Source organism: Alternaria dauci, chromosome 5 (genome assembly GCF_042100115.1).
Source record: "Alternaria dauci strain A2016 chromosome 5, whole genome shotgun sequence".
Classification (NCBI taxonomy): Eukaryota; Fungi; Ascomycota; class Dothideomycetes; order Pleosporales; family Pleosporaceae; genus Alternaria; species Alternaria dauci.
The window spans coordinates 559474-587235 of NC_091276.1; the positions used below are offsets into that span (position 1 = coordinate 559474).

The 27762-nt window shown below is 45.5% G+C and overlaps 5 protein-coding genes across 5 annotated transcripts; 3 read left to right on the forward strand and 2 right to left on the reverse strand.

Annotated features, from left to right (window-relative positions):
* Window positions 1-321: 321 nt before the first annotated feature.
* ACET3X_005721 (uncharacterized protein) lies at window positions 322-2942 on the forward strand. The gene is made up of 4 exons (XM_069452594.1): window positions 322-793; window positions 837-1363; window positions 1433-1547; window positions 1641-2942. Exons 2-4 carry the CDS (start codon window positions 1316-1318, stop codon window positions 2414-2416), a joined length of 939 nt encoding a protein of 312 aa, XP_069306081.1. The 5' UTR covers window positions 322-793; window positions 837-1315; the 3' UTR covers window positions 2417-2942.
* A 2791-nt stretch (window positions 2943-5733) lies between these two features.
* ACET3X_005722 (uncharacterized protein) lies at window positions 5734-7150 on the reverse strand (the record flags this gene model as incomplete). The annotated part of the gene is made up of 2 exons (XM_069452595.1): window positions 5734-5865; window positions 5918-7150. The coding sequence occupies 2 exons, from the start codon at window positions 7148-7150 to the stop codon at window positions 5734-5736; spliced, it is 1365 nt and encodes a 454-aa protein (XP_069306082.1).
* Window positions 7151-8950: 1800 nt separating this feature from the next.
* On the forward strand, window positions 8951-11235 carry ACET3X_005723 (uncharacterized protein; the record flags this gene model as incomplete). Its single annotated transcript, XM_069452596.1, has 2 exons — window positions 8951-9457; window positions 9508-11235. 2 exons carry the CDS (start codon window positions 8951-8953, stop codon window positions 11233-11235), a joined length of 2235 nt encoding a protein of 744 aa, XP_069306083.1.
* Window positions 11236-11679: 444 nt separating this feature from the next.
* ACET3X_005724 (uncharacterized protein) lies at window positions 11680-13962 on the forward strand. Its single transcript, XM_069452597.1, has 6 exons — window positions 11680-11968; window positions 12045-12061; window positions 12156-12355; window positions 12420-12722; window positions 12776-13130; window positions 13185-13962. Exons 1-6 carry the CDS (start codon window positions 11862-11864, stop codon window positions 13403-13405), a joined length of 1203 nt encoding a protein of 400 aa, XP_069306084.1. The 5' UTR covers window positions 11680-11861; the 3' UTR covers window positions 13406-13962.
* Window positions 13963-15055: 1093 nt separating this feature from the next.
* ACET3X_005725 (uncharacterized protein) lies at window positions 15056-20426 on the reverse strand. Its single transcript, XM_069452598.1, has 3 exons — window positions 20166-20426; window positions 19713-19869; window positions 15056-19663 (listed from the first exon to the last, which is right to left on the reverse strand). Exons 1-3 carry the CDS (start codon window positions 20246-20248, stop codon window positions 15563-15565), a joined length of 4341 nt encoding a protein of 1446 aa, XP_069306085.1. The 5' UTR covers window positions 20249-20426; the 3' UTR covers window positions 15056-15562.
* Between the last annotated feature and the right edge of the window lie 7336 nt (window positions 20427-27762).

Here is a 27762-nt window from a genome sequence, read left to right on the forward strand (position 1 = left end):
ACGCTGGCACGACAGCTGACCTGGATGCACCGGCTAGATTTCGCCTCTCTACGGCCCAGAGTGTCGCTTGCTGGAAAGCAGCGGCTCCAGCTGCCTGCTGAGAAGAGACGCTTCCACCTAGCGGACAGCCATAAATTTCATTGGGGGCTATGCCGAATCGCGGGCCGCTCCCGATGTTCGACTGGCTCCGCGTAGCCATACGGTGTGAAATGTGAAAAGACCAGCAGGAGAGTGCTACGTGTCGATGCATGTGCGCAGTTTTGTCGCCGGCCAGGTATAAGAGAGCGAATATCAAAGCTACGCAGCTGCGACGTTTGTGCCTCTCGATACACACCTCCCCCCCCAGCAGCCGTCCTGGAACAGACCACATTCCCAGTGCACCGTTGTAGACAGGGATTGACGACGCCGTCTTCCGCTGCCCCATCAGGCGCGACGCGCTTCCCACGGCGATCTGCGCTGAACCATTCCTGCCAGCGTGCGCGCAGCACGCCAGCGCTGGTACGCGCAGCGACACTTCAGCCTCCTCGAGGTCGCGCGTGCCGTCATGGCGAAAAACACGGTACTGTCAAACCCCCGAAACAAAGGCGGCAGCGCACATGCGAAAAAAGCAAAGGGCAGGGACTGGTTTACAAGGGAAGGGCCGTTGGTCTCAGGCTAAACCCTCCACGGCTGGTGAGACACGGCTTGGGCTACTCTCTAGGCGATTGGCTCATCGGTTTGCGCAATCGTTTTCGAACATCCGACTGAGGCTTTCGAGATGGGGTAAAGCGCCGCCAGATCTCATGTTACATACGTAGGCTTCGTTATCGATTTGCGACGAGTACTGATCTAGACAGATACCGTGCGGGAAGCCTTGGATGCTGCATTCTTGGTGTGGGGACTAGTCGCTTCCCATTCGCCTTTGAACAAATCCGCTAATGTATAACATACCGGGTGGCTCTCCCCCAGTAATCTCTCACGGGAAAGCTGTCTCTCCTAATTATTTTGGCCCAGCCTCATGTGGTCCCTTTTGACACAACCTTCTTGCCTGCTGGCATGAATACGACAACCAGAGCCCGCCGCAGGTTTCTTTGATTTGATTTTGCTGCTCTTCTTCTACCGCTCGTTACTCTTTCGTTTCAGCACTCTCGTTTGTTCTGTTGGTAAACGCAGCTATACAACCGCGCGCGAGGGCGCGTTGCTCTTCGCGCCGGTCCACTTACTTTACGGCCTTGTGATCGATGCTCGATTAGTCTGGTTGCATACAGCAAGCTTTTGCCACTACTACTTCTTGGTCTCTGCCCTCGCGTATTTTGAGCGTGTCGAGGATCACGACATGGAGCCCTCGACCTCGCGCGAGCCACCATGGGCAGAGCATGAAAAAGTACGTACCTCGCAAATACCGTCACACGTACAGTCGCCGTGTATAGGAAACTGATGCAAACTAATTTAGGTTTATTTACTTGCTGAAATACTAAAAGCAGCTCCCGTACCATCTCATGTTCTCTTCGGATTCATACGCGACGCCAACATCCAGCCACGATGGAACGACATGGCCTTGCCTCCAGGTACGTCTTGTCTGCTTGTATTCTCTCGCAACACACGTTCATCATTCAACATTACACCCAAGTCTTGCAGTAGGGCAAACTAACGCGCTGCAGGTCGGTCTGTTCGTTCCAGTCAGATGGCATTCGAGAGTCTCGCAGCGACCTACGGCGCACCCGGGCAAGAATATAGACGCCCCCAGCTACCCGCACCCATGCTATATCCCGGACCGGATACCGCGAGAAAGCGACCACTTCAGCCAGAAGCCTCTACGCCAGTTGGCCGCTTGCTGCAGCCCCGTCCCCCGCATTCGTTCCCAGGGGAATTTATGCCCGCGGGCCCTGCCTACACATCTACGATAAACCCATCTGGCGAGCCAGCGAACAAAAAGAAACGTGGACGACCAACAAAAGCGGAGGCACAGCAGAGAGCACAAGAGGCTGCTGCGAGAGGCGAGGTATATCCACCACCTAGGAGGGGAAGGCAATCGATCACGGCACCACCTGAACCGTCACCACTCGGATCGGATCCGCGACAACATGAGCGAACACCACCACCAACAGCGCCTTCTCAGCAGGCTCCCACAGTGACACCGCAACACCAGATCGGGGTAGAACACGGGTCGGAATCGTCATCAGGCAAGAGAAGACGGACCAGGCCACAACCATTGGAATTAGAGAAACACCACGCAAGCAGCGAAATGGAATCTCCGCTCGCATACGGCTCAGGCGATCCTAGCCGCACCCAACAATACTCAACATACACGCCCATTTCTGCGCCCTTGCCATCTTCCACCGAATCCAGGGACAGAGATGTGCGCATGGAAGGGGTCGAAGAGACTCAACCACGAACCACGACACCTCACTCGTTTAAAGACACGGTCGGTATATGACAGCGTTTCTTTCGTCCACAAAAGCAACATCCGGCGGTAATCCTGTTTTGAAAGCGTTCTGTCAACGACTTTACTTACGCACTCACGATGAACTATAGCCATGATACCATGGAGGTACGCTCTGCCGTTTACGCTTGCTACCACATTTGATGAGCACCAGTCATGCGCACGCATCACTTATCATGTCCATGTTGTTATTGCTGCTCTGGGGCTGTTTGTGCCCCAGACACACACTATCTTTTCTCGTCAAGCTCAATTTTCTAGTCACAACCTGTTTGTTCGTTTCTTCCTTGACTGCATGTCGACACTTTACGAAAAGTCGAGATATGATGAGCCTTACCTAATGTCTTACTATCGCTATCTTCACGACTAAAGAGTTCCGTATCTCTTTCGGCAGTAAGGCGCTTATGCCAGCCATCTTGTTTTCTCGCAACGTGTACGATAGATGGATTTCCGATCAATTCAGCATCACGGCCTCTGTACAAAAAAGCACCTATTAGCAACAACATCAATAGTAGACCTGGCCGTGGCCAATCAGTACGCACTCTTCCAACGCTTTGAGCGAGCATTCCTCGTACCACGTCGCACCTCTCTCCTGCATGTCAATGTACGTATCCTGGCGTCCATTCATCTAGCGAGCACCAGCATTTTACGACGTCAAGTTCCTGCAGGCTGACCAGGAAGGCAGCATAGAAGTGGCTGGGAGGGCCGAACCGGGACAGCGTAGGGCAACGCGAACCGCGGCGCGCGACACAAGCAACGGGTCCTGTTTCACCTATGAATACCCTACTAACTTTCGGTGCTACTATCGCCCGTTCTCGTATTTCATACACAAAGTCTACGACGCAGGGGGGAGGTACACCTCGCTACTTGCGCGCAAGAACATTCGGCAGATCTGCATGTAAGCGCCCTCTCAAAACATTCTCCGCACTTTGAACACAATCAAATCGCCAATCCATTCGAGTAAATCCGCAATTCTCACCGGGCGGAAAAGGGAGGTTGGCAGAACTTCGGGCTTCAAAGTATTGGTTGAGAGACTTACGAAGGAAATGACTCGAGTTGCCAGCATGATTTTTTTGCGGCTACACACTTGCCGCTTCTCTGCAGACATGCTGCTAAAACTGCTGCAGCACGAAAGGGGAGTCGACATGACGCCAACGCATGCACGCATCGACCAAGTCCCAACACCGAAAACCAAAGCAGACAATTGCCTGCCCAACCAACTTAGCCTGTGGTAAACACTTGCGGCTAAACGGTGTGTGAATTTCATAACAGTGAGTTTCTGGTGATGATGGTGCTGTTGTTGTTGCGAAAACACGTCGTTCACTCATCATCCTTGACGCTCGGATTAGGAGATGTGGACAACGGAACCCTAAATGACAATTAATCGCCGTATCAGATCTTACAGGGCTAACCCTAACCCCCACATCGCGCCTACTTTGTTACAGAACCCACCGCAGCAGCGGCGTTTATTCAATAGGGAAAATCGCAACAACGCCACTCCGAGAAACTTTTTACTTTGTTTCCAAAACCAAAACGGCGCGATGGATCCGATAAACGGGTGACTAGGTATCATACCACACGTGTTTTTTTTTTTTGGGTGACATGGCCGCGCGTAAACTAAACACAGGTAAGCGGCGTCAGCGCCAGCGTTTTGCTATTCGGATATTGCCAATACATGGTTATGTTCTGGGCCGTCCGCTGGTGTGTTAGAGAAGGACGGTTGTGTGAATACGATACCACGCATGGACCAAGCGTTCATCGCATCTTTCTCTCCAGAGATCCGGGAGCTGTGAGTGGTCAGTAGTAGGGTAAGTGACAAGTTGGTTTATTTGGGCCGGACTGGGTGAGGTTGGAGAGGCTGGTGTGTCGCGCGCGCGGTGTATCCACTCCAAAGCGTGGTTCCATACCAATGTCGATGACGTACAAATCGAGTGCAACCTCTTCTTCTTGACATACTCAATTGATGCAGATGTCGAAGCGCCCGTCGTCGCTTCTCGCTTACCAACTTGAAACATATCCCACCATACCCTGCGCATGGCCATAGACGCGCTCGTATATCCCGTCTGATCGCCATAACGTAAATCTCATTATACCCCTCCTATCCCCCCATCCCGCCCTAGTTAGCTTCCCACCTTCTCCTTCCGGCCGCCCATAACCGAAACACGCAAGGCTAAGCGGGAGAGCGAGAAGGAGAATCTCCAATCTGACCCGTCGCGTGCTCCTTCTTTCTCAAGTTACCACATGTCCCCATCCATCCGCTTAGCCTTGCACACACCTCGGTTACGGTATCCGGAGTGCTGACCCGGACAAGCGTGCAGGTTTGTTAGATGAAATGATGACTTCCGTACCTGCATATTGATGATGATGGGATTCCTGCTGCATTGGAATCATCTACGAGATTACTGCGTTGGGGAAGAAGGGTGTATTGGGAGTATGTGCGTGCATGCGCTGATGCAGCGTTCAGCGGGTTTGGTGCATATATCCAAGATGGGAGGGTGGAAAGTGAGCCGGCATGTCATCGACGACGGTAAAGTGTTTTGATGGCGGTAATACTATCTAGAAGCGGAGTATGGGCACCCTTAGCATAGATTGTTGCCCGACTGGGCTAATGGCATTGTGGTGGTGGTAATTTGCTTCGTGTCCTGATTAGGACATTTTAGGCGAGGAAGGGTTGAGTTAATGAGGTTAATATAGTAGACGTCGTATAGGGCATCAAAGGGGGTGTTTTCCAACGTATCACGTGCTTGATTGTGGCTTTGTCGTGAGGCCAGTGTTTGGGCAGCCATTCATGAAGAATGCTTCACGGCTGAAGTTGGGTAGGTAGCATGGATGATATGCTGGATGACGAGCAGCTTTCACGGGCACATGTATTCTTCACAACTTGAATTCCTGCATAGTAGCAGTGGTAGATTGTTTGTGCCATACTGTCTGTAGGTGGTATCAAGGATATTTTGAGGCGGACATGTCAAATTAGCTCGATTACGCACAACAAGAGGAACTGATAATTCCAAACAGCCGTACCAAGGTGATATATCGGCTATCAAGTACTTCATCAACCGCTTTCCATGCAACCCGTCAAAACAACCCTAAGCACACGGCCAGACGCCTGAAACAACACGACTTTCGAAATGCTAGTGGTATCAAGAAAACATACTGGACAGAGTAGTAACGATGCGCCCGAACACAACAGAGGACGTAGATCAAAACCGAGGTTCCCGCCTTTTTTTCCCTTCCAAACGCCAAGCATCGTCAACACAAAAGTAGGGGGGACCATTGCCTCGCTATGACACCACATGATATTCGACAGCGAGAGGCTATCTCGCTGCCTTGGAGTCGGCTGTGCACTCATCGCAAGTCCAGTCTCGCGTTTTCGGTGTGAGGGTTGGTGTTGGTGTTTTGGTGTGCTGTTGTATACATGAGAGGTGGAAGATCCGACGTATGCAGTCCTGTAGCGATCTTAGCTTAAATTCCACAAATATTGTACGCTGTGAAACTTACCGTGTTATTACAGGCAACCAGACCAGATTTTCCTGGTATTGCAGATGCATCTTGGCTGCAGTAACATAGGTCGTATGGCGGATCAGCGTCCTCGTCTTGAGGCACCTCTGCTGGCTCCAACGGCATGCTTATCGATGGTTTGTCGCCCATGTCCACATCACCATCATGATCCCCATTGATAGGAGTAAGGTAGCCAGCTTCAGTCGTTACGGCTTTACCTTTGCCTTTGTCTTTGCTTAGCTGAGCGGTCTTGCTTCCTTTAAAGACCCCATTAGCTAAATCAGAGACCCAATCAAGAATTCTTGGTTGTCTTTCGTGTCCTGAATGAAAACCAGAACCATAACGTGCGGCATTCTGATACTGCCTTGGTACAAGATTCTGATTTTCCCCTTCGTCAGTAGGGGCGACAGGGGTCTCTTGATACTGAACATCAAGGAATGCTAGATGCCGAGCAAGCTCATTGGCTGCTGTGGAATTCCCTTCCTTGTTTTCGACAATCTTCAAAGCTTCGTGTACCTCTTTCGATATAATGTCCTCCTCCAACAGCTCGTCCAATTTCTTCCTGAACTCGCGGTAGACTTCGTCATCGTGCAGCAATTGCGGACCGCATTCTCGCGCGAATCGAACGATTGACTCTTCCACGTGCATCTCTGATTGCAGATTCTCTTCGCGCATAAAGTCATCATAGAGCTTCAAGAAACGCTTGGAAGCATCTGATAGTTTTGTTTTGTCAATCTCCACATGTTTCCGGCAATACATCCACCCTTCGTCCAGTTCGTCGTCGCTCTCACTGATGACCTCACCGGGTTGGAGAGGCCTCTTGCTGATTGACCGGAAGAAGGTGATGCCCTTTGGCGCATTTGGCACGACGAATCTCTTCTTCTCTCTTCGCGGTCTGGACTGCACCTGATCTGGAGGCTTCCGCGGTCTTGATCCTAGCCCAAGTTTTGAGCCACCCGTTGCTGGCTTTGGTTTTGCATGTCTGGTGGGTTTTTCTATCCTGGCAGCTCTTTCAAACTCGTCGTTGCCTGCTAGGTATTGCCGTCTGTCGAAGGGCTGAGGTGGTGCGAGCACACACACGTCGAAAGGCTCGTCAGCAGTATCACCTGCACGTTGACCTGCTCTATAATTTGCTACTTCGCTCTCGAACCGCCAACATTCAACCCCGTCCTTGTCGACTTGTTCCAGGATGACATTGTAGTCAAAGTACTCGTGCCAGCTTATGAGGTGCATTTTGAGGTCTTCGATGTCTGCTATCTTCTTCCTCGAACAATGCGGACACATGAGTTCAGATCGTTCAAGGATGTCATTGCCATACACAAAAGTGAGCCTATATTTGGGTTCCTGGTCCAGGGGTGGTGTCGGATACGAACTGGCTGTTTCGATTGAATTTCGAAGATGCCGGTTGTGACTTGTTAACACTGAGTCTTGATTGAGCAGATTCCAATGCATACTGACTTCAAGCCCTATGCCGAGCTGCTCTCCAGATGCTTTCAGTGGTAAGATGACCCTCCCTTCTGGTACGTCGATTATGTTCCTATAGGTGGTAGATAGGCGGGCTGATGGGTCCGAGGTTTTGATGCCCATGAAATCGCACAAGTCTTGGAGACTGTTGTGAGATTTGAAATTGATACTGAGCATTATTCCCAGTGTTTCATGTTCATCGATATTACTGGGATTGGTGTACCAGTCTTCGCGATAGATAACAATAGGGTCCATTTCGATCGAAGCCTCCCGGTCCGACCGCCTGTCAGTGGCTCGCAGGATTGCCTCCTGTTCAGGCGGATCGTTACATGGCGGATTCGGCGACGATGAAACGACAGACGTCTTGATTGACGTGGGCAAATGTAATAGAGTTCGCGCCTTCTTTGCCAGGTCATTTCCACGACCACCGCGAGCTTGCTGGCCGTTCTGTGAACGGATACCGTGCGCCTGAAGAACAAAGGACCCTGTTGCCCTTTCTGCTGAGATCATATCGTCCAGTAGATCCCAAGATGGGGGTCGCCAACAGGCACGAAAATCAGTTCCCGCCTCTTCTTCGTAATCGTCGTTGCGGTGAGAGTGCACCTGTTGTCTATTCCGCTCCAAGAAAGGTAGCCTTCTCTTCCTGTAAAGATAATCGTATAAAAGAATGTTTCCTGAAAACCTGTCTCGCCGTCCTAGCATGCTCTGCCGGCGCGCATGCATGTTAGGAGATGTCTTAGTCGGTCTTTGACAGTGGTCTACTTACAGAGTTCCTCGGTTGCTCAGTTGCATCCTATAGCAACCGAGAACGCGTGGTGAGGGCGCACATTGGTGGGGCCAAGTGAGAGAAGGCAGAGTTTTGCGGTTCCTCTCCGCTATTCTGGGTGTCGGCAGTAGGGTTTTGCAGATGGAGAGACGGATGAGAAAATGAAGATTGCAGAAGGCAGGGTTGTTGTTGTTTCTGGCGGTCTGATGCCCCCCGGGCCACGCGCGACTATTCCACGATATAAGTCTGCGCGCGACAATCATGCAACGTCGTTTATTCAGCTGTGGAGCTGCTGACAAAGGGTTGTGTTAGATGTGTGGTTGTCGTCGCTGCTGTTTGTTGTGTCAGAAAGGTTTGTGGCGCGCGATGGCAACCAGGGATACGCGATAGCGCGCAAGCAGATAGCGCTCACTGGTGAGAAGGCGAACGGCCTGTATCCACGACCTTCACTGTAGACCAACGCGGACGCCTAGGACACTCGACACGTTTGACGGGTAGGTGCGGGAGTTGTGCGACAATATATGTCACGTGCGCACGGGTGATGGCGCTAAGCCGCATTGGCTTGGTGACCCTGGATGATCTCATTGATGGCCTCTTACCTCCGTTGTCCGCATGTATCGACAACTCACCGTCGCAACACTCACCTCCAATCATTACGCCTTGGACTCACATTTTCGCCTGCCCCATGCACCTTTGCGATCGCCTTGCAGGGCCTACAAGTGCCTTATAGGCCGGACCCAAGAGTAAGGAGTCTCTCAATCCAAGCTGGCCCACCACAGTCGTTGGCCCTTAAATTGTACGACATGACTGTAACACTGAAGCGCAAACGTGGCGCTGTATCGTACAAGGAGCCAAGCAGCGACGAGGATCTCTCGGACAGCTCTGGATATGAGCAGAACACGCGGAAGCGCACCGTCCCCACCCGACGATCTACTCGCCGCCCACCAGTCGACGACGAAGCCGCCAGTGAAAGCGAGCACTCTACGCCACCACAGCCCGCTCCTGCCAAGCGCCAACGTATTTCACGAGCCTCTCGAAGTCGGGGAGCGCCAAGGATATCGTACAAAGATGTCAGCACAGACGACGAGGACGAAGAGGACCCCGATGGCGACTTCGAGCAGGAGGAGGAGCGGGCCATGACCGTGAGGACAAGGTCACGACCTACCGCGGGATCATCATTCCGGCTGGATAAGACTGCAGGTACAAAGAAGAGCAGGTCGCGACGCAAGGCGATCATCGGCGCACCGCTGAAGCCAAACAACGAGAGTCCGGTCGAGCACACGACGGTTCCCTCCGATGGGCACAAGCCGGTAGGTCTGCTCTACCTCGTACAATGTCTAGTTCTAACCTCTGTGTCCAGGCCTGGGCTTCTCTGCCATATCACGTCCTCCTCCAAATCTTTGTTTACGCTTCCCACCCGCTTCACGACGAGAATATGAGGCCTACACCCGCGATATCATGGCTTGTACAGATGGCCAAGACATGCACTGCCTTTACAAAGCCGGCTTTGACAGCCCTATACCGGAACCCGCCTATATTCGCCATCAGACAGATGCGCAAAGACCTCGTTCACCACCTCATCACCCCTCCACCTGGGGCACACGATGACTACCGGGTCATGGTCAAGCGCTTGGAGCTAGATGCGACGCAGATGACTGCTCTGACAGATCATGCAAATAGCGTGACTGACCTTGCGGCTCTGGTACAGTCACTGACTACACTGCGTGAGATTGACGTCTTTGATCCTATGGATCGGCCCCCCTTTCGCCCGCGGCTTAGACGACTTCGGCGCTGGGTATATCCTGCTGAGCTCTTCGATGCTCTTCGACAGACTAGCTTGCGCTTGAGGAGCTGGCGGTGGAACAGCACGTTCTGTAACCAAGGACCTCTATCGATCAAGACCATTCATGCGGACCCTGCTTTCCAGAGCCTTCGTGATCTAACATTCACCAAGTTTCATCCTGAAGCCACTCGTGGGGATCCCGAAGAACATGAGGGCGAGCCAACAACAGAGGAGTTGCTAGCATCTGCGTTGGCTGTGCTTCCTGATCTTAGGAGCCTGTCTTTCGAGACTTGTGGCGTGGTCAGTGGGCGCCTGCTTCCTTTGCTGCCTACCAATCTCACCAGTCTGAGCATCGTGAACTGTGGCGAGCTACTCTCTGATGCATTCTCGGATTTCCTGACTACCCATGGCTCTCAGCTCGAAGAACTGACCCTCCACCACAATCAGGCGCTGGACATGTCATACTTGGTCGACTTGAAACGCTCTTGTCCCAAACTTGAGGTTCTGAGGATGGACACAACCTACTACAGCTCTCTAGTCATGTCTTCGGACAACGAGCCTCTCTACGAGACACTTCTTGGTGAGAGCGAGATGCCTACGTGGCCAACAACACTTCGAACCATTGACTTCCAGTATCTACGGAAGTGGAATTCAAAGTCTGCAGACAACTTCTTCAACTCACTCATCAACTCTGCCGCAGAATTGCCCTGGCTGCAGGAAATCACCATCATCGCCATGGTAGACACGGACTGGCGCCAGAGAGCCGAGTTCAGGCAGAAGTGGACTGCCAAGTTCAAGAAGGTGTTTGCAAGGAAGTGGGAAGCACCTGATGCCAACCTCGCGTCTTTAAGGGCTTTTAGAGAATGGAAGGAACGTGGTGGTGAGGAGGAGGAGGAGCGGGTAGACTCGTTCATCGAGGGCATCACGGAAGAGACATCAAAAAGCGAAGCAGTCGTTGTAGATGACGCCAGTAGTAGCGATGACGATGCTCCCCTGCTACCGTCACGTGCGCAGAAGCAAGACGAGCGATGGGGTTCAAAGCGTCTCCGCTCTCGCTCAAAAGCAGCGACGAGCTACGACGAGGAGTCGAATGAAGAGTCTGCCTCTGACGAAGACGCGTCAGATGAGGAGGAGCCATTCGTGCAAGGACGGTGTCACACGGTCATCTTCCGCATCGACAACTTCCGTCCTCGCGAAGAAATCTTCAACGAAGCCGACTTCCTGGATGCGGAGCCCAGCGGTGACGAAGAGTGGAACGGTAATGAAGATGACGACAACGACAACGGTGGCGGGTATGCGTGGTAACTAATGAGTGATTTTTGGTGTTTCAGGTTGCAGCCGCGGATGACGTCGTATGCAAACAGGCGTTACTTTGGCGTGTTTGCTCGGACCAGGCCAGGAACTATGCATTAGGCAGGCGTTGATTTGGTTACTTGTTCAGATATCCGTGTGTTAGTATTGGGCCTGAATCGGGCGGCAGAGCGGTTGGGCTCTGGCTTTTCTTGGTCGCCAGGAGCTGTCTCAGCCACAAGTAGAATAAGGATGGTGCAGTCGATCTCCGAGCGTGCCGATGAGAAGTGATTAGCTGTTTGCAGTAGCAGTGTGGTCGCCGTCAGATGCAAGCCAGCTGAAAGAAACACATTTGCCCGCCGGACATGTGCGTCAGTTTCCTGACTGCGCAGAGTGCACAGCCTCGCGCAGCGTCCCAGCACCAGCATCCTGGCCAATCCCCACCATAACGCTAACAAGGACCACTCGCCCATTGCTGCTGCTCGCACTCCTGTCATATAACCGCTGGCTGCGATGTATTGATATCCCCAGCCGCCTCTCCTCCCCTACTAACCAATTCTCCTATCTCTCTTTTCCCCTTTCCTATCGCATCCGCTCTCTCTCTCTTCTCTACCCCGCCATCCTCTCTCCCCAGAAACACCATGGCGGTACCCACACCTCCCATCCCGCCTGTCTCGCCGGACTCGGGCCCTACCGACCCTACCCTTCCCAAGCTTCCTGCTGGCTGGATAGCGCAGTGGGATAACTCGTATGTTGACGCCTACCCTGCGATGCCTCGGCTGCCCCGCCTTGGCCCCGCGACACGATATTAACACACACCCCAGATCGCGCAAGTATTACTGTACGTAGCCCAGTCCGCACAGTCGCGCGACATGCACACAGACGATATACCTCGGCCCATGAACAAGATCGCATATTCTAACCCCCAGCGACAGATGTCCAGATCAGCACCGGCGTCTCGCAATGGGAACTGCCCACCAGCGAAGCGCCCGTAGGCGGCTCCTCGAACCACAGCACCCCGGCGCAACAAACGAACCCGTACAACGTGCCCGGCTCATCAGGACCAGACGGCGCAGGTGACGGAACAAGAGGCATGGGCGACGGCCCGACTGGCGACAGGGCAGGCGGACTGGGTGTACGAGACACTTGACCTGCTTTTGGGCATCAATCGGGCATGCAGGCTGACAATGGGCATATAGGGCTTTGCAATGAACGCGCTCATGGGCAACAAGACGAGTGGCAGTGGTGGACATGGTAGCGGCGGCTCGACAAACCTCGTTGGCCAGCTCGCGGGGAGCTTCTTGGGCGGTGGGAAGCAACATGGCAGTTCGTCTGGTGGACACTCTAGTGGCGGCGGCGGCGCTGGCAACCTGGTTGGACAGCTTGCTAGTGGTCTGCTAGGCGGCGGGAAGCATGGAAGTTCGTCTGGAGGTCAACATGGTGGCAGTTCTTCTGGAGGTGGGCTCGGAGGCATGCTTGGGAGCGTGCTCGGTGGTGGATCGGTACAGGACTCTCTTCGCTATACGATGTGAGGAAATGCGCTGACAGCATCTAGCACAACAAGCCAAACAACGGCGCTGGCGAATATGGCTACTCTGGTGCCTCGTCGGGCGGAACTTACACCGGCACCGCACCACCCACTTCCTACAACCACAGCGCTCAAGGCGGGCAGTACGGCAGCGGCCCTCCAAGCCACGGACAACAATACAGTCAGGGCCAGGGTCAGGGCCAGAACCATGGCGGCTACGGTGGCTCGCAACAACACACTCCCCAGCCACAGCACGGCGGCCAGCAACATGGCTACGGCTCGCAAGCTGGTTTCGGCGGTCAATCAGGATACGGTGGGCCAGCACAAGGCTACGGACAAGGACAGCCACACGGGGGTCCACCAGGTGGCTATGGACAACAAGGTATGGACAAAACACGCGTGAGGAAAAGATGAGCAAAACTGATATCTCGTGTAGCTGGCTATGGAGGCCCTGCTTATGGCGCACCAAGCGGCCCTTACGGCGGCCCTGGCAACTATGATCAACACCAGCACAACCAGTACGGTGGCGCTCCTACGCATGGCAACCAGTATGGGGGCGGAGGCCAGCAGTATCCTCCTCCTCCCGGGCAGCAGCAACCTGGCTACGGCAGTGGCCCTCCTACTGGTCACCATACACCGCAGCCTGGCTGGCAGTAAACGGGTCGTATCCTGTATTGCTGAATGGTGCGCGATGCGTGGACGAAGGATACATTGGGTATTCGGTTGCGAAAAGGCGACGTCGTGGTGAAAACAGCAGGCGATGTTCAGTGGCTGAGGTTTTCGGAGGTTGCGAGCGATACCTTTCTGGACTGTGTAGATTCAATGACTCTGTTCGCTTCCTTGTTCCTCGTCATGCTGCATGTTGGCAACTGCTCCCATGGTCGTCCGGCATGGGAGTGTTCTGTGGCGGTTCGTTGAATCCTTGTGGTGCCATGCGCGCTCGTAGTAGGTGTTGCACCAGCCCTCTGTGTCCTCTTCGGCTTGAGTCCGTCCCGCCGGAGCGCATGGCTCGAGACTTGTGGATGTTTGTCGCGTATCACGTATCGGCGATATGGCACGTCGTCTAGTCACTCCTACGCAACACACGATAGCAGACACGTATGCCCCTGGTCTGTACGGCTTTGACCAAGGCGGCCGCAGCGCAGTGCCCTGCGCATCACCATTTCCCCCTTTAGAACCCCATATCTTCATATCATTCCCCAACTACCCTACCCCATCATCCCCCTACCCAAACAACTCCCCCCCATCCCCATCCCCACCTATTCCCACCCCCAATCCCCCTAACACACCACCCTCTTTTATTACCCTCCACGCCACACCCACCCTTCCCCCCTTCCCCGCTTCCACCCCCGGAATCTCATCCCCCTCACACGTTCCCACCCACCCACTCAGACTCGCCCTAAACGCACGCGCATCCTGCCGCGGTATGCGCACCCAGATCTCGCGTCCGCACAGCTTGAGCATGTCGATTGGAATCGCGGTGCCGGTTGTACCCAGGTAGGCGCGGAGAGGGGGGGCGAGGAGGGAGGAGGCGAGGAGGGGGGAGAGGGATGTTGTTGTGGAGGGGGAAGTGGAGGAGGAGGTGGAGGAAGTGGTGGATGGTGTGATGAGGGCGAGGTGGAAGTAGGACCAGGTTGTTTTTCGGAATGTGGATTGGTGGAGGATGTGGGGTTGTTTGTCGAGGGGCGTGTCTTTGCGTTTGCGTTTTTTGGGGTGGGACGAAGGTGGTGAAGATGCGAGAGGGTCTTCTTGGTGGGTGGTTGCGTCGGGCATGGATGTGTCTGCGTCTTCTTTGGACGCGAGCGCGTTTATGGAAGTTTGGGCGTTTGGTTCGCCGATGGCGGGGGTTGGGGTGGGTATTGGTGCCATACTGAGGGCTTGTAGGCGTGTTTGCAGTCTCGATTTCCGTTTGTATTAGGGTTGGAGCTCCGAGGTATCTGACGCGAAACTTTTGGTGGGGTTAGTTAGCGCGGTTTCTTAACTCCGTGCATGCTCTTCACTGTTTGCCAAGTACAACTCATAGGTGGACAGACTACATTCTTTGGTATTACAGAGTAGGAATTTCGGTTCCAAGTTTCACAATGCATGGCACAAAGGATACAAGAGCGTGCACGCGTACATGTCAGACGATCTTGCATGCGAATCGCGAAAAGGTATGCACACGGTTTCCAATATACCGGAAGCGGCCTTCCGCCAATCTTGCCAATGGCTTGTCTTCCGCAACTTCCGCTTCCGCTTCACTTCTCAACGCACAGCATCAAGTATAAAGTCTCGCATTAGCACATTATTTTCTAAATATGTTTTTGCATTTTCTTGTACATACTCGCATGTCCATGATTACACATGCTTGCTCCTCGCCTATACCACTTCCACCACGTCCATACCTAACCGCTTCCTGAAGTGAATCAGGACTTGGTAAGTACACGAGCTAGCTACACGAGATGTTTACACGAATGTGCTCAATAAAGGGACTTATACACGATAAATGCCCGAATCAACGGGACTTGTACACGATAAATGCCAAACTGAATGGGACTTATACACAATGGGGTAATGGGAATGACAAGGAAACTCGGAAGATCGAAAGCAGAGTTAACATACATCAAAACCCAAAATCGCAAGACGCAAAAAAAACAGCCGTGCAAGGCTGGGGGTATCATATACTGCTGCAAAAGACTCAGTATCCGCCAGAAACGCCAGTGAAAGTGACTTTTCCGATGTGTATTATACACAATGAAGAGGCATGGTATAAGAGCAAGGTACAGAGGAAAGCAACGTCGAGCTCTGTGCCCTGTGGTCGAGCAAAGGAGACGCTTACTGCATGCTCTTGCCCTTGCCCTTTGAGTTGCTGGGCTCGCCGTTTGTTGTAGCCGGGCCGAGCTTTGAAAAGTTGCACTGCCATTCAAACTCCAATGGTTTTACCGGCAGGTTCTGGTTCAGGCTATCAACGATCTGTTGAATCTGCGAAATGACCATGAATAACGAATCCAATAGGCCCAAAGAGCTGCGGTTTGGCTCAATGTACGCTTTGAAGGTGGTATCAATCTTGGTGCGTAACTCAGCATCTGCCCGCTGAATGTCGACAAGTTGATCCTGGAGCTCGGGCACTGCCGCTTCATAATCATTCTTGACCTTCCTCAGCTCGTTGAAATATTCCGCGGACTCTCTTTCGAGGGTTGAGATCTTGTTGAAATGGTGCTTGGCCTCCTTTTCAAGGGTTGAGATCTTGTTGGAATGTTCCTTGGTCTCTTTTTCGATGGTGGAGACCTTGTTGAAATGTTGCTTGGTTTCTTTCTCCAGGGTTGCGATCTTGCCGGCTTCAGTGGCGACGGAGGCAGCCAGTTTATTGTGGTGTGCCGAGCGTGCTTTCCTATCAGTTTTCAACTCAGACTGTAAGGTATCCAGTATTTTCTTGAGGCCGTCAAGCGCCTCAGTCTTGGCGTAGAGGGTCTTGTCCGAGTTGATCGTTTGATTCAGATTGTTGGTGATTTGATTCAAGTTATTGGTCGTTTGATTCAGACTGTTGATCGACTTCCTCATCTCATTCTCCGCACTGGCGCGCGCACGAAGCCCTTCACTCAAACTAGAGCGCAGTTGTCCTAGGTTTGCCACGCGTTCCTTCCTTATTAGCTCCAATTGACTTTGCAGAGTATTCATCGTTTGCTGTACAGTGCCAAGTGCGCCAGCATTGGCAAAGGAAGATTTCTCAGAGTTCAAGCCGTGAAGCGACTTCTGCAGGGCTTTTACCGTACTGTCGAGATTTTCAAGCGTGTTGACCTCTTCTATCAGTCGTTGCTCGATCTCCGCGATCTTGGCATTTGCGGCCTGTACTTCAGAGGCAGCTTGGTCCGCCTTTGTGTTTGCAGTCATGGCGTCTGAACTAGCCTGTTCAGCTTTTTTGATTGCACTACTTGCATTAGAGCTGGCTTGCTCGGCTTGCGTGGTAGCGTATTGCACATTGGAGCAAGCTTGCTCGGCTTTCGTAGTGGCGTGGTGTGCATTGGAGCAAGCTTTTTCAAGCCTAGCCAAATCCTGTGGCGACAGATCGTTCGATCGGGCGAGCTCCTCCAGTTGCGGAACGCGCTGAATGAGACTCTGTAGCTGCATAGTGCTGCTTGCAAGAGTTTCTAGTTGTGGAGCCATGTTCACAAGGTTTTTCAGATGCAGAGTGACTGTTGCGAGTTCTCGCAAGTGTGGAAACATACTTATCAGACCGGACAACTGTTCTCCATCTCGACTCAAGCATGCGATGAAGTTTGCGTAATGGTCCACAAAGTTCTTAGTCGCTTTGAGTTTAGTCACATCGTCCAGGATTTGTGTAAAGTTTGGGTACATCCTTGCGAACCAGTCGACCATGCGCTTGTAGATGTCGTCGGTACTGATGTTCTCGTATCGGCTTTGCAGGTTGTTCAGCGCGAAAGTGATCCCTTGCAGTTGTTGGGCCGTCTTTTCTGCCTCGGCTTTTGTCGACAAGGATGTTTCCAGAGCTGCACAACGTGTCATGAGTGTGGCTTCCCCCACCACCACCGCATCAAGCTGAGCTTGTTGCTGCTCTCCGAAGGCATTCTCTTCTGTCGGCGGGTGCTCAACCTTTTCGGTCAAACCGATGATGTCGGCGCGATGCTTGTCCAACATGGTGCTAATACGTCCCATCTGTTCTTCAACACGTGCCTTGAATGGGTCAAAGTGTTCCTGGAAGAGACCGGGGACGGAATCTGTTATGGTCGAGACAATGGAATCCTGATAATCCAATTTCTCGAAAATCGTATCAAGATCTCGCTGGATGTCATTGATAGCGTTCACGTCGGACTGCGCCGGCGGGGCTGTAATAGTCTCAGTAGATGTGACTTTAGAGCTGTGGGTCTGGTTGCGCGATGCTCGGATTTCTTCCATGAGACGGGTTTCCAGTTCCTCGAGATTTCTCTCTACAGCCTCTCGCTCAGTCACAAACATTTTGGCTCTCTTTTCTACAGCTTTTTCCACAGCCTTCTCTGCAGCCTTTTTCACCGTCTCGTCTAGAGCCCCGTCTCCAGTCGTTTCTACCGTCTTTTCGACCGTCTCGAGCGGCCTGGCACTAGCAGAAGATGCTTCTATGCAGTCGAGACGCTGGTCTTGGCTATCTACCCGGGAGGTCAGGCTGTTCTTGCCTGTCACAGTTTTGCGGAATTGCTGCAGTGACTTGTCGACCGCATCAACCTTTGACTCGATCGAGGCCGGAGATACGTTGTTCGGAACAGATGAAGAAAGAACAGGTGTCCCAACTTTCCTAAAGCTGGGACCCTTGGGAGCCCTCTCTAGCTCATCGACACGAGGAGACAGCTTTTCCAGCTCGTCGACGCGGGTAGTCAGCCTGTCTAGATTACGTTCAGACTTCTCCAGCTCACTAAGGCGAATAGGGAGTCTGTTCAGATCAGCTTGGCGAACCGTTGTTCGCAGGGCGGCGACCCTTTCTGACAAGGATTCGCCCGTATCTTTGTAGTCGCCCTTGATTCGCCCGACGTACTTGACGATATCTTCTTGTTGATCGGAAACGGCCTTCTCAAACGCCGAAAAATCTTTTTCGAGTGATGCAAAGTCTTTCTTCATGGTCTTCACCTCTTCACGAACTGCCTGCACCTTGTCGAATAGTCTTGAATATTCACCACATTCATCTTCCAGTTCTTCTAGTTGTTGCTGTAGCTTATCTGCTTTGGCATATGTCTTCGCATCGTTTCCTTCGACGGTCTTGACCTTCTCATACAGTACCGAAAGCTGATCAGCCAGCTTCTGCTTCTCAATCTTTGCCTTGAAATCCTGGAGTGCGGCCAACTGGGTGTGGGAGTCGCGGGCAGATGTCTCGTTCTTGGTGATGCGCTCAGCAAGTTTCCTGGTTGACTCGTCTGCTTTATCGCGTAATGTTGCCGAAAGAATAGAAGCCTTTGCTGAGACCTCGGTCATGATCAGATTCTTCATGCTCTCCTCAGACACTGCTTTGGGTTGCGCATCCTTCCAAGCCTTGAGTGTGTCAATGTCGATCTTCTGTAGCTCCTTTGCGTTCTTCAGCGTATTGATGTTGTTTTCCAACTTGGGAACCTTGGCCAGTGCGCTGTCTGCAGCCTCAAGGCTGTTGAGCCTATCCGTTAGCGACTTGAGCTCTGATTTGACTAGGACGTTGAGCTCGTTCTGCTCAGGGGTTGGCTGAACAACAATTGGCCGCGACTCCAGTGCAGCTAATCGATTCGGCACAGCTGCCAGATCTTGCAGTTCCTTGTTCAGATTAGGGAGTTCGGTAGCCGACTTTTCTAATGCTTCCAAGCGGTCTGTCAGAGGCTTGGCAGCTGCATTGATAAGCTTGAGCGTCTCTGTCCTGTCCATTAGGCTAGGGAAGCGGGCAGCCATAATCTCTACATCATCCAATTTGCGCTTCGTTTGATCAAGATCCTCGCTTAACTGCGTCTTGAGTCGGTCGAGCCCCTTTTCTCGGTCCCCAATGATTTGATCACGTTCCTTCTTAAGGTACGCAATATCCATTGCTTGAGTCGCGAGCTTAGCCGCGAGAGTCTTGCTGATGCTGGCCGTCATTTGATGGGCGATAGCTCTTTTCCGCTCTTTCAGCTTGTGCAGGGACTGCATAGTCATTGGAGCATGATCCGTAGCAGAGCTAGTTGCCTCTGCAGATCGTCGAAGCGTGCTCAGGTCTGTTGCTGGTAGCATAGAAGGAGTAGGAGGGGCGTGGTGGGTAGGTGTCGATGCCCCGCTCCCTATGCTGCCCGGAGACAGAACCCGCACATTCTGACGCCTGTAGCGTTGAGCATGTTCTGGCCTGTACTGGTCAGAAGCAAGTTTTGGACCAGTAGATGTATTGGTAAGTCTAGCAAAAGAGCTCTTCCTGGATGGTGGAGGGCTCGGTATCCTGAAACCTTCAGAGTTGGCGTACTAATCGACTGTTAGCACTAGTGATTAGGGGAGCGGGGACTTATCTGACCCTGTCTTGCAACGCCGATGGCGGGTCGGGTAGACGACTTCGCTTGTCCGGAGGACTCTGGCCGCGAGAGTGAGAGTCCAAGGGCCTTTTGCCGACACGCGAGCTCATTGATTCGGTGCGCGCAGGCGATTGCACGAATGGTGTTGAAGCATGCGGACTATGCAAGACGTCAGTAAAAGTATCGAACTGATGTTGAATCATGGGAGGTAAAGGTGTTGATGCACGGTCTTGACCTAGCGTGTCTAACCAATGCAGACTGCACGACTCAGCGCGTCTGTCGAGCGCGATGTCTACGTTAAGGGCAGTCTGTTGGCTGGGACGTCGGTATGTAAGCGATGCCAGCTCACGTGCGTGCTATGAGTCGTCTACGCTAGTGAAGGAACGCAGTTGGGAAAAAAAGAGTGGCGAGAGAACGGGAAGAAAGGTGAGAGAGCAAGTGAGGGCAGGCCGTACCTTTCGGTGTGCATGCGGCCCGGGTTGACGCTGTCCCTGCGGATGTCTGTGGAGATGGCAGGAACTTGGGGGCGAGCAGCCATGTCGTCGTTGTTGTACGATGGGCTGGCAGAGGGAGGGTCAAAGAGACGGGTGCTGGAGCCGCTACTGCACACAACCAATACACAGATTGGAGGGCAGGAGCAGCAAGAGGGATGCGCAGAAAGGCACGAGGGTAGTAGAAGGAAACTGCGTGCGTTGAAACAGTGCAATGTCAATAAACTTATGGGCTGGCTGGCTTCAAGGTAGACACGGGCTGCGAAGGGACTACAGTGCCCGTGCGCGTGACGAGCTACTTCGCGTGACGAGCCACTTTTTATATATAAATCTCTAATATTAAAGTAGGTATAACTTCTCTAATACTTAATATTTTAAAAAACCTCTAATACTAAAGTTATAGAGATATATAAGGTCTATAAATCTAGAATTTTACTTTTTTAAATTTCTTTAATATAAGCTTTTTTTCTTTAAAAGGCTAAAAATAAGTACTTTAATATAGCTACTTCTAAAGTCTATAAGATAAAGCTTTAATTTCTCTTTAACTTTAGTATTAGAGATTTTTTAAAAAATTAAGTATTAGAGAAGTTACACCTACTTTAATATTAGAGATTTATATATAAAAAGTAGCTTATTATATAAAGTAGCTTATTACGCGTATAGGCACTATACTATATCTATATACTAGATAATTATAGTTACTAGTTAAGTAGGTTTTACTAGTAAAAATAGAAACTTTAAGAAGCTATAACTTCTTTAATTCTTAATATTTTTTTTAAATATTTTTAAGATTTTTAATCTAGAAGCTTAGCTCTATAAGTCTAAGTTTAGACTTTAGCTTTATATAGTCTAGATCTAGAGCTATTAATTTACTATAGTAGAGAAACTAAGGGAAGTGTAAGTAGTTAAAGAACTATTAGGCTTAGGGGTAGCGTAGGAAAAAGAGGCCTTATAGAAACTAGCTAAATAGTGTTTAGCTATAAGATAATAACTATAATATATACTCCTTTTAATATTTCTATATCTACTTACTATATTAAGTACCTATTCCTAATAGAGAATTAGTAATAAAATACTCTACTATATATAGTAACTAATTAAAACTTAAACCTTATAACCTTTTAACCTTAGGAAAGCTATAAGTATTTACTAAGTATAAAATTTATTTAAAGACTTTATAAGACGCTCTATCTTATAGTCTTAGATAGTAAGAGAAATTAGAATAGATATAGTATAGAATAAGTAAGAAATAATAAGAGAATAGTAATAGTATATAATAACCTAAAGAATATTTAGTAATAAAAAAGTGTAAAGACTAGAGAATATAAATAGGTAGGGATATAGAAAGACCCTTAAGAAGTAAGAAAGATATAATAGAGGTACTAAATTACTAATAATACTAGGGTTATAACTAGAGTATAGCTGCGCTATATAAGGTAGTATATTATATAAAGAGTATAGGCTAGGATAATAATCCTTTAGATAGCTATATAGATAAAGAATATAATAGAGTGTATATAGATAGGCTAAATAATATATAGGGCTAAGAATAATAGTAAGAACCCTTATAGAGTACTACTAATAAGGAAAAAACTAATAATAAATAATTAAATTAATAGACTAAAGATAGCTAACTAAGATAGTATCTTAAGATATATAAAGAATAGGGTAATTACCCTCTCACTAAAAGACTCTTAGATATATAAGTAACTAACTAGTTAAACCTAAGTACTACTTTATATAGTATTTACGCTCTTTATTATAGCCCTTACTATACTTATTATATATATTATATAGATAAGTAAGAACTAATAAATAAGGAATAAGATAAGTAAAAGAACCTAATCTATTACTAAACTACTAGCTAGAAGCTAAAATATAGATTAATTTACTTCTACTACTAAAATAAAGAAACTAAATACCTTAGCTAATAGTATAATAATACTAGTAGATTTATTAAGTATACTAGTAGTAATACTAAGAAGCTCTATTTCCTTAGATATTCTACTAGTATAGTCCCCTAATAATAAAATAATAAAGGTCCTTTAGATAATAGTAGCCTTACTCTAATAGCTAGGAAGCTAAGACCTAATAGTAGCTATATAACTCCTACTATACCTAGCTAAAATAGTTCTAGTCTTTAATAGTACTAATATTACTACGTTCTTAGAATGCTTTAAAGATATATCTAAGTACTATAGGTTTAGTAATAAAGCTATAGTTAATAAGCTCTTAGCCTACTATAAGTAGAAGTAGTAAACTATTATCTAAGCTTCTAATACTTATAATATAGCTTAAGTAAATAAGTCTTAGAAAGACTTTAGAGAAGTGTTTAGGAGGTTATTTAGGAGTAATAACTAGAACTAGTAAGAAGTATAAGCTAAATACTTTAAATATTAACTTCTTTAGTATTAAGTAAGGTCTAATCTAAATATTAAGGAATACTTATAAGAGTTCTAGATCTATAGTAAGTGTTATATTAAAGCTATAACTATTAATAAAGAATACTAAAGTTTTTATCTAGTTAAGAGATTACTACTTAGATAGGTAACTAAAGTACTTAAGAGATTTAGCCTTAGAATTAATAGCCCCTAAGAGTTTAGCTATAAGAAGATTAGTAACTACCTAACTACTTACCTTAAAGTAGAAGAGGAAGCGCGTATACTTAACTTATTAAAGGTAATTAAAAAAATTACCCCTAAGGTAGAGTTTACTCTACCTAAGCTAATAGCTATTTAGTATATACTTATAGTAAGCTATAACCTATCTAATATCTTTATATAAATTTTCTAAGCCCTAAACTTATCTATCCTAATTAGGGAAGATAATTAGTACTATTAACTAACTTAGTTACCCCCTAGAAAGGCCCCTACTAATATAGAAGTAGATAAGTTAGTTAATAAAATACTAAACCTAAGAATTAATTAGGCTAGCTTAGAACTTAAACCTTAGAAGCTATAATAAATATCTTAGGAAATAGAGCTTATAAGTAACTTAAGTATTTATATAGAAGTAGAATATAGAGTTAATAATATAATAAACTAGAACCTTTTAATAAATAGTTAAGAACCTAAAAGGCTATAACTATAGGGTTAATACTAATCCTAATAGTATAGTAGGTATTAATAAAAGGGTTATTAAACTTATAATAACTAATTATATACTACTAATACCTAAGGTTACTAGAACTATAACTCTTAGTATAGTTAGGGTAGAAACTAAGTATAGTCCTTTAATATAGCTATAAACTACGAAGTATATAATAAACTTAGTTATTATAAGAATAATTACCTTATATTATAAGTATTTATAGATAAAGGTTAGGTATACCTTAATAAGTAATCTATACTTTAGTAAGGTATAAAAGAAAACCTATAAGGTAGAGTACTTAATCTTAGCTAATAGCTCTAGGCTAAGAATTTTTTAGCTTAGATTAAGAAGAGGTAGCTTAAATAAGATATTAACTTACTAACTATTATAGTACTATTTAAGGAAAAACCCCCTATAGTAATAGTAGAAAATAATACTATCTTAGTATAGCTAATCTTTAATTCTACTAGAAGCCTTTAAGAAGACGAAGTAGACTAATACTAGAAATTATCTAGTATCTTTACTAAAGATAAGTTAGACTTTAGGCTATAGTTAACTACCCTTAGTAAATATAATAATAATATAGTTACTTCTACTATAATAACACGTATAATAGTAGAATAGAAATCCTACTCTAGCTATAATAAGTCTAAAGTATAAAAGCTAATATAGAAAGTAATCTTATAAAAACTAAGTAATAAGTATATTCTATACCTAAAAGGTTATAAGAGCTAATCTAAATACCTTTTAAGTAATAGGAATATTAAGAAGGATAAGATAGTATAGTTTAAAGAAACTAATAATATAATAGACTAGGATACTAATTTTAATAACTACTAGAAAGAGGTAGTAGATAGTAAAAGAGATAATAATAACTAGTAACTATAAAAGAAGAAGATTATAGATAAGTTAGAGCCTAATATATAATTAGTTATTAAGAGTATCCTAAATATAATAATACCTCTTTAAATTAATACCCTTCTAGGTAATATACTAAAGGTATATAAAAGCCTATTTAACGTAAGCTATATATTAAAGGAGCTACACTTATTTAAAATTAACTTAATAGTTAGAAAGGACTATTAAATATAAGACCTACCTAAGCGCTATTAAGGAAGTAATATTAATATACTCTACTTAGTAAATACTCCCCTTAACTACGTCTTAGTAGAATCTTAGGAAGGCTAGGTTATTAACTACTAAGGTATTAAAGTAGAGTACTAGGTAGACCTAGAGATTAACTATATCTAAGAAAATATCATTACTAGTACTAAGCCTAATAATATAGAAGAGGATAACTATAACTATTTAAAAGATAATTAAAAGCTATATAATAAGGTAATAGGTATTAAACACCTCTAATAAGACTACCTAAAAGTACTAATTAATATCTAAAGTAATATATTTCTTATACTACTTAATTTAGGAGTAGAGCTTAATATAATTAAGAGAGAATTAGCTAAGAAAGCTATACTACTAATAACCTTACTCCTAGGAAGTATAAGGGCTACCTAGATAGTTACTACTAATAATAGTATAGTAAACTTTATAAAGATTATCTAAGGAGTCCTTATTATTAAAGGATAAGTTAAAGTCTAAATAAACTTCTTTATAGTAAAAATCTATACTAATCTAATTATATTAGGGAATTTATTTTTAATAGATATTTAAGTAAGAATTAAGTATATAACTAATAGGCTAATATACTATTATATTTTTAGTATTAATAAATAATATAATACTAAGTTTATATACGCTAAGAGTAATTAACTATCTAAACCTAACCTCTATACTAGACCTATCTTAGGAAAAGGAATAGGAGTATAAAGACTAGTACTCTACTCTATTAACTTACTAAAAGGCTAGAAGGTAAAGTAGTATTTAGTATAGTAAAGGTAATAGAAGTAAGAATAGACTTAGAAGAAGAGCTAAAGAGTAGTTAGCTAAAGATAAAATTTATAAGTAAGTAGAAGAACTAGAAAGGTAAGTAAGAGAAGAAAAAGTAGTAATATTACCTTTTATAAGAGAATAGTAACTCTATAGGTAAAGGTATTAATAGTAGTATTATTATAAGAGATAGAGAAGGACTTTATATTATTATAATAGATAGTTATAAATAGCTATTAGACTAAGTACTAGAAGAAGTATTATAATAAGTATATAAGGAAAATACTACTAAGGATATAAAAGATATATTTTAGTAATAAAGCCTTATAGAAGTAGATAAGGGTAAGCTAATACCTTTTAAGGTTATAATAGTAGGTCCTATACCTCTTAGTTAGGCTAATACTATATTTAGGCTAGATAATATTTAGATTAATAATATATATAAGTAAAAGAGAGTTAGGGTTAAACCTATTAATAACTTAGGCTAACTAGTATATAATATTAAAGGAAGACTTAATTAGAAAGAAAGGGTAGCTATAAAATAAGTACTAAATAATAATAGTAATATAGCTCCCTTTTACTAGTACTTTAAGCCTTACTATATACTATTCCTAAGAGGTACCTATATTACGCCTAAATATATTTTAGAGATAAAAATATCCTTAGAACTCTAGCTAAAGGAAAGAGAAATACTTCTAGAAGTCCTCTACTAAAGAGAGCTAGTACTAGCTTAGGACTTTTATAAATCTAGATAAGTTAGTAGAGATATTATCCCCCTAGTTATTATTAATATAGTACTATACTAAGCTTAGAGGGTAGATTAGTTCCTAGTCTTATAAAAGCTCTATTAGGTAGTTATTAAAATAATTTAAGATTATATTAATAGGGGTACACTAGAGCTTTATAAAAGCTAAAACTATAATCTTTAGTTCTTAGTAGTAAAGAAAGATAAAAGCTATTAGCTTATTAATAATACTTAGAAACTTAATAGAGTTATAATAAGAGATACTAACTTACCTCCTAATCCTAATAAGTTTTTAGAAGAGTTTACGAAGTATATAGTTATAAGTCTCTTAGACTTCTTCTCTAGGTATAATTAAGTTAAACTCTATAAGGACTTAAGAGATATAATAGCTTTCTTTACCTTACTAAGCCTTATATAATAGTATACTTTACTAATAAGTACTATAAACTTAGTAGCTAAGTTTATAAGCGTTATAACTAAGATCTATAGAGAGTATATCCCTAATTACTATATACTATACCTAGACGACGTCTATATTAAAGGGCTAAAGATAAGGCATAATAATAAGGAAGTAAAGTAAAGTATTTAAAAATTTATAGCTAAATACCTTTTAAATATTAATAAAGTATTAGTAGATATTAAACGTACTAGAGCTACTATATCTAAGTATAAGTTAGATTTCTACTACCCCTTTATAATAGTAGTTAGATACTATATTAATAAGAAGGGACATTACCTAGATAAGAAGAAAGTAGAAAAGATTACTAACTAGCCTAAATACTATAATACTAAAGAAGTCTATATATTTATTAGTATATATATCTATTATAGAGTATAGGTACTTAGCTTTACTATTATAGTAGCTCCTCTCTTTAAGCTACTACGTAAAAACACACCCTTTAAGTAGACTAATAAAGAGAAGTAAGCTATAAAGTACTTTAAAAAGGCGCTTACTTCCGCCCCTATATTAGTATCTATTAACTATAGTAAACCCTTATAATAAATTATCCTTATAGTAAATAGAAGTAAGAAAGGTTAAAGTATAGTTATTATATAGGTTAGTCTAAATAGCTATTAGTACCTAATCTAATTTAAAAGTAGAGTTTAGTTAATAATAGAGTAAAACTAAGACTTTAGTAAATATAAGTATAAGGTACTACTACTTACCCTAAAGAAGTTTTAATTATATATCTATAGGGTATAATTTATAGTAGAAACTAATATAAAGGTACTTATTATATAGCTATAATATAGTACTACTAACCTACTAGGAGCCCTAATTATATAATAGCTAGCCCTCCTTAATATATAAGACTTTAATATTATTTATATTATAGGTAAGAAAAACGTTATAGTAAATATACTATTAAGAAGACTAGAGCTAAAAGGCTAAGAACTACTAGAAGAGCTAGAAGAGGATATAGAAGACTTTATTAATATATACCTAAATATAGTTTAGCTTACCTTTAAGGAAGTACTAGTACTCTAGTATAGTATCTATAATATAGATATTTTATTTAGTAAATAACTATTAGTAGAAGGTTATAATAAGAAGTTATAAGCTATTATAGCCTAGCTCCTATTCTATAAATACCTAGAATACCTCTCCTTAGCTAAATTCTATAAGTTTAAGAAAAAGGCTCTTTAAATAATAGTTAAAGAGCACTATTTATTTATAATACCTATAGGTAGAAGACCTTTATATAAGGTTATAGATAACCTAAAAGATTAGCTAAGGATTATTTAGTTACTCTATAATAAGTCTAGCTACTAAGGTAAGGAAGGGATATAGAGGAAAGTATAGGTAAGATACTACTAAAAAAAATAATATAAGTAAGT

Excerpts from the sequence above, each read along its gene's own strand:
- ACET3X_005721 (XM_069452594.1), top strand. The coding sequence starts at position 1,316 with ATGGAGCCCTCGACCTCGCGCGAGCCACCATGGGCAGAGCATGAAAAA. Across the intron at positions 1,364-1,432 it reads CATGGGCAGAGCATGAAAAA|GTTTATTTACTTGCTGAAAT; the intron begins GTACGTACCTCG and ends AAACTAATTTAG. Across the intron at positions 1,548-1,640 it reads CGACATGGCCTTGCCTCCAG|GTCGGTCTGTTCGTTCCAGT; the intron begins GTACGTCTTGTC and ends AACGCGCTGCAG.
- ACET3X_005725 (XM_069452598.1), bottom strand. The coding sequence starts at position 20,248 with ATGGCTGCTCGCCCCCAAGTTCCTGCCATCTCCACAGACATCCGCAGG. Across the intron at positions 19,870-20,165 it reads GGCCGCATGCACACCGAAAG|TCCGCATGCTTCAACACCAT; the intron begins GTACGGCCTGCC and ends CGTCTTGCATAG. Across the intron at positions 19,664-19,712 it reads CATCGGCGTTGCAAGACAGG|TACGCCAACTCTGAAGGTTT; the intron begins GTCAGATAAGTC and ends ACAGTCGATTAG.
- ACET3X_005724 (XM_069452597.1), top strand. The coding sequence starts at position 11,862 with ATGGCGGTACCCACACCTCCCATCCCGCCTGTCTCGCCGGACTCGGGC. Across the intron at positions 12,356-12,419 it reads ACAGGGCAGGCGGACTGGGT|GGCTTTGCAATGAACGCGCT; the intron begins GTACGAGACACT and ends ATGGGCATATAG. Across the intron at positions 13,131-13,184 it reads AGGTGGCTATGGACAACAAG|CTGGCTATGGAGGCCCTGCT; the intron begins GTATGGACAAAA and ends TATCTCGTGTAG.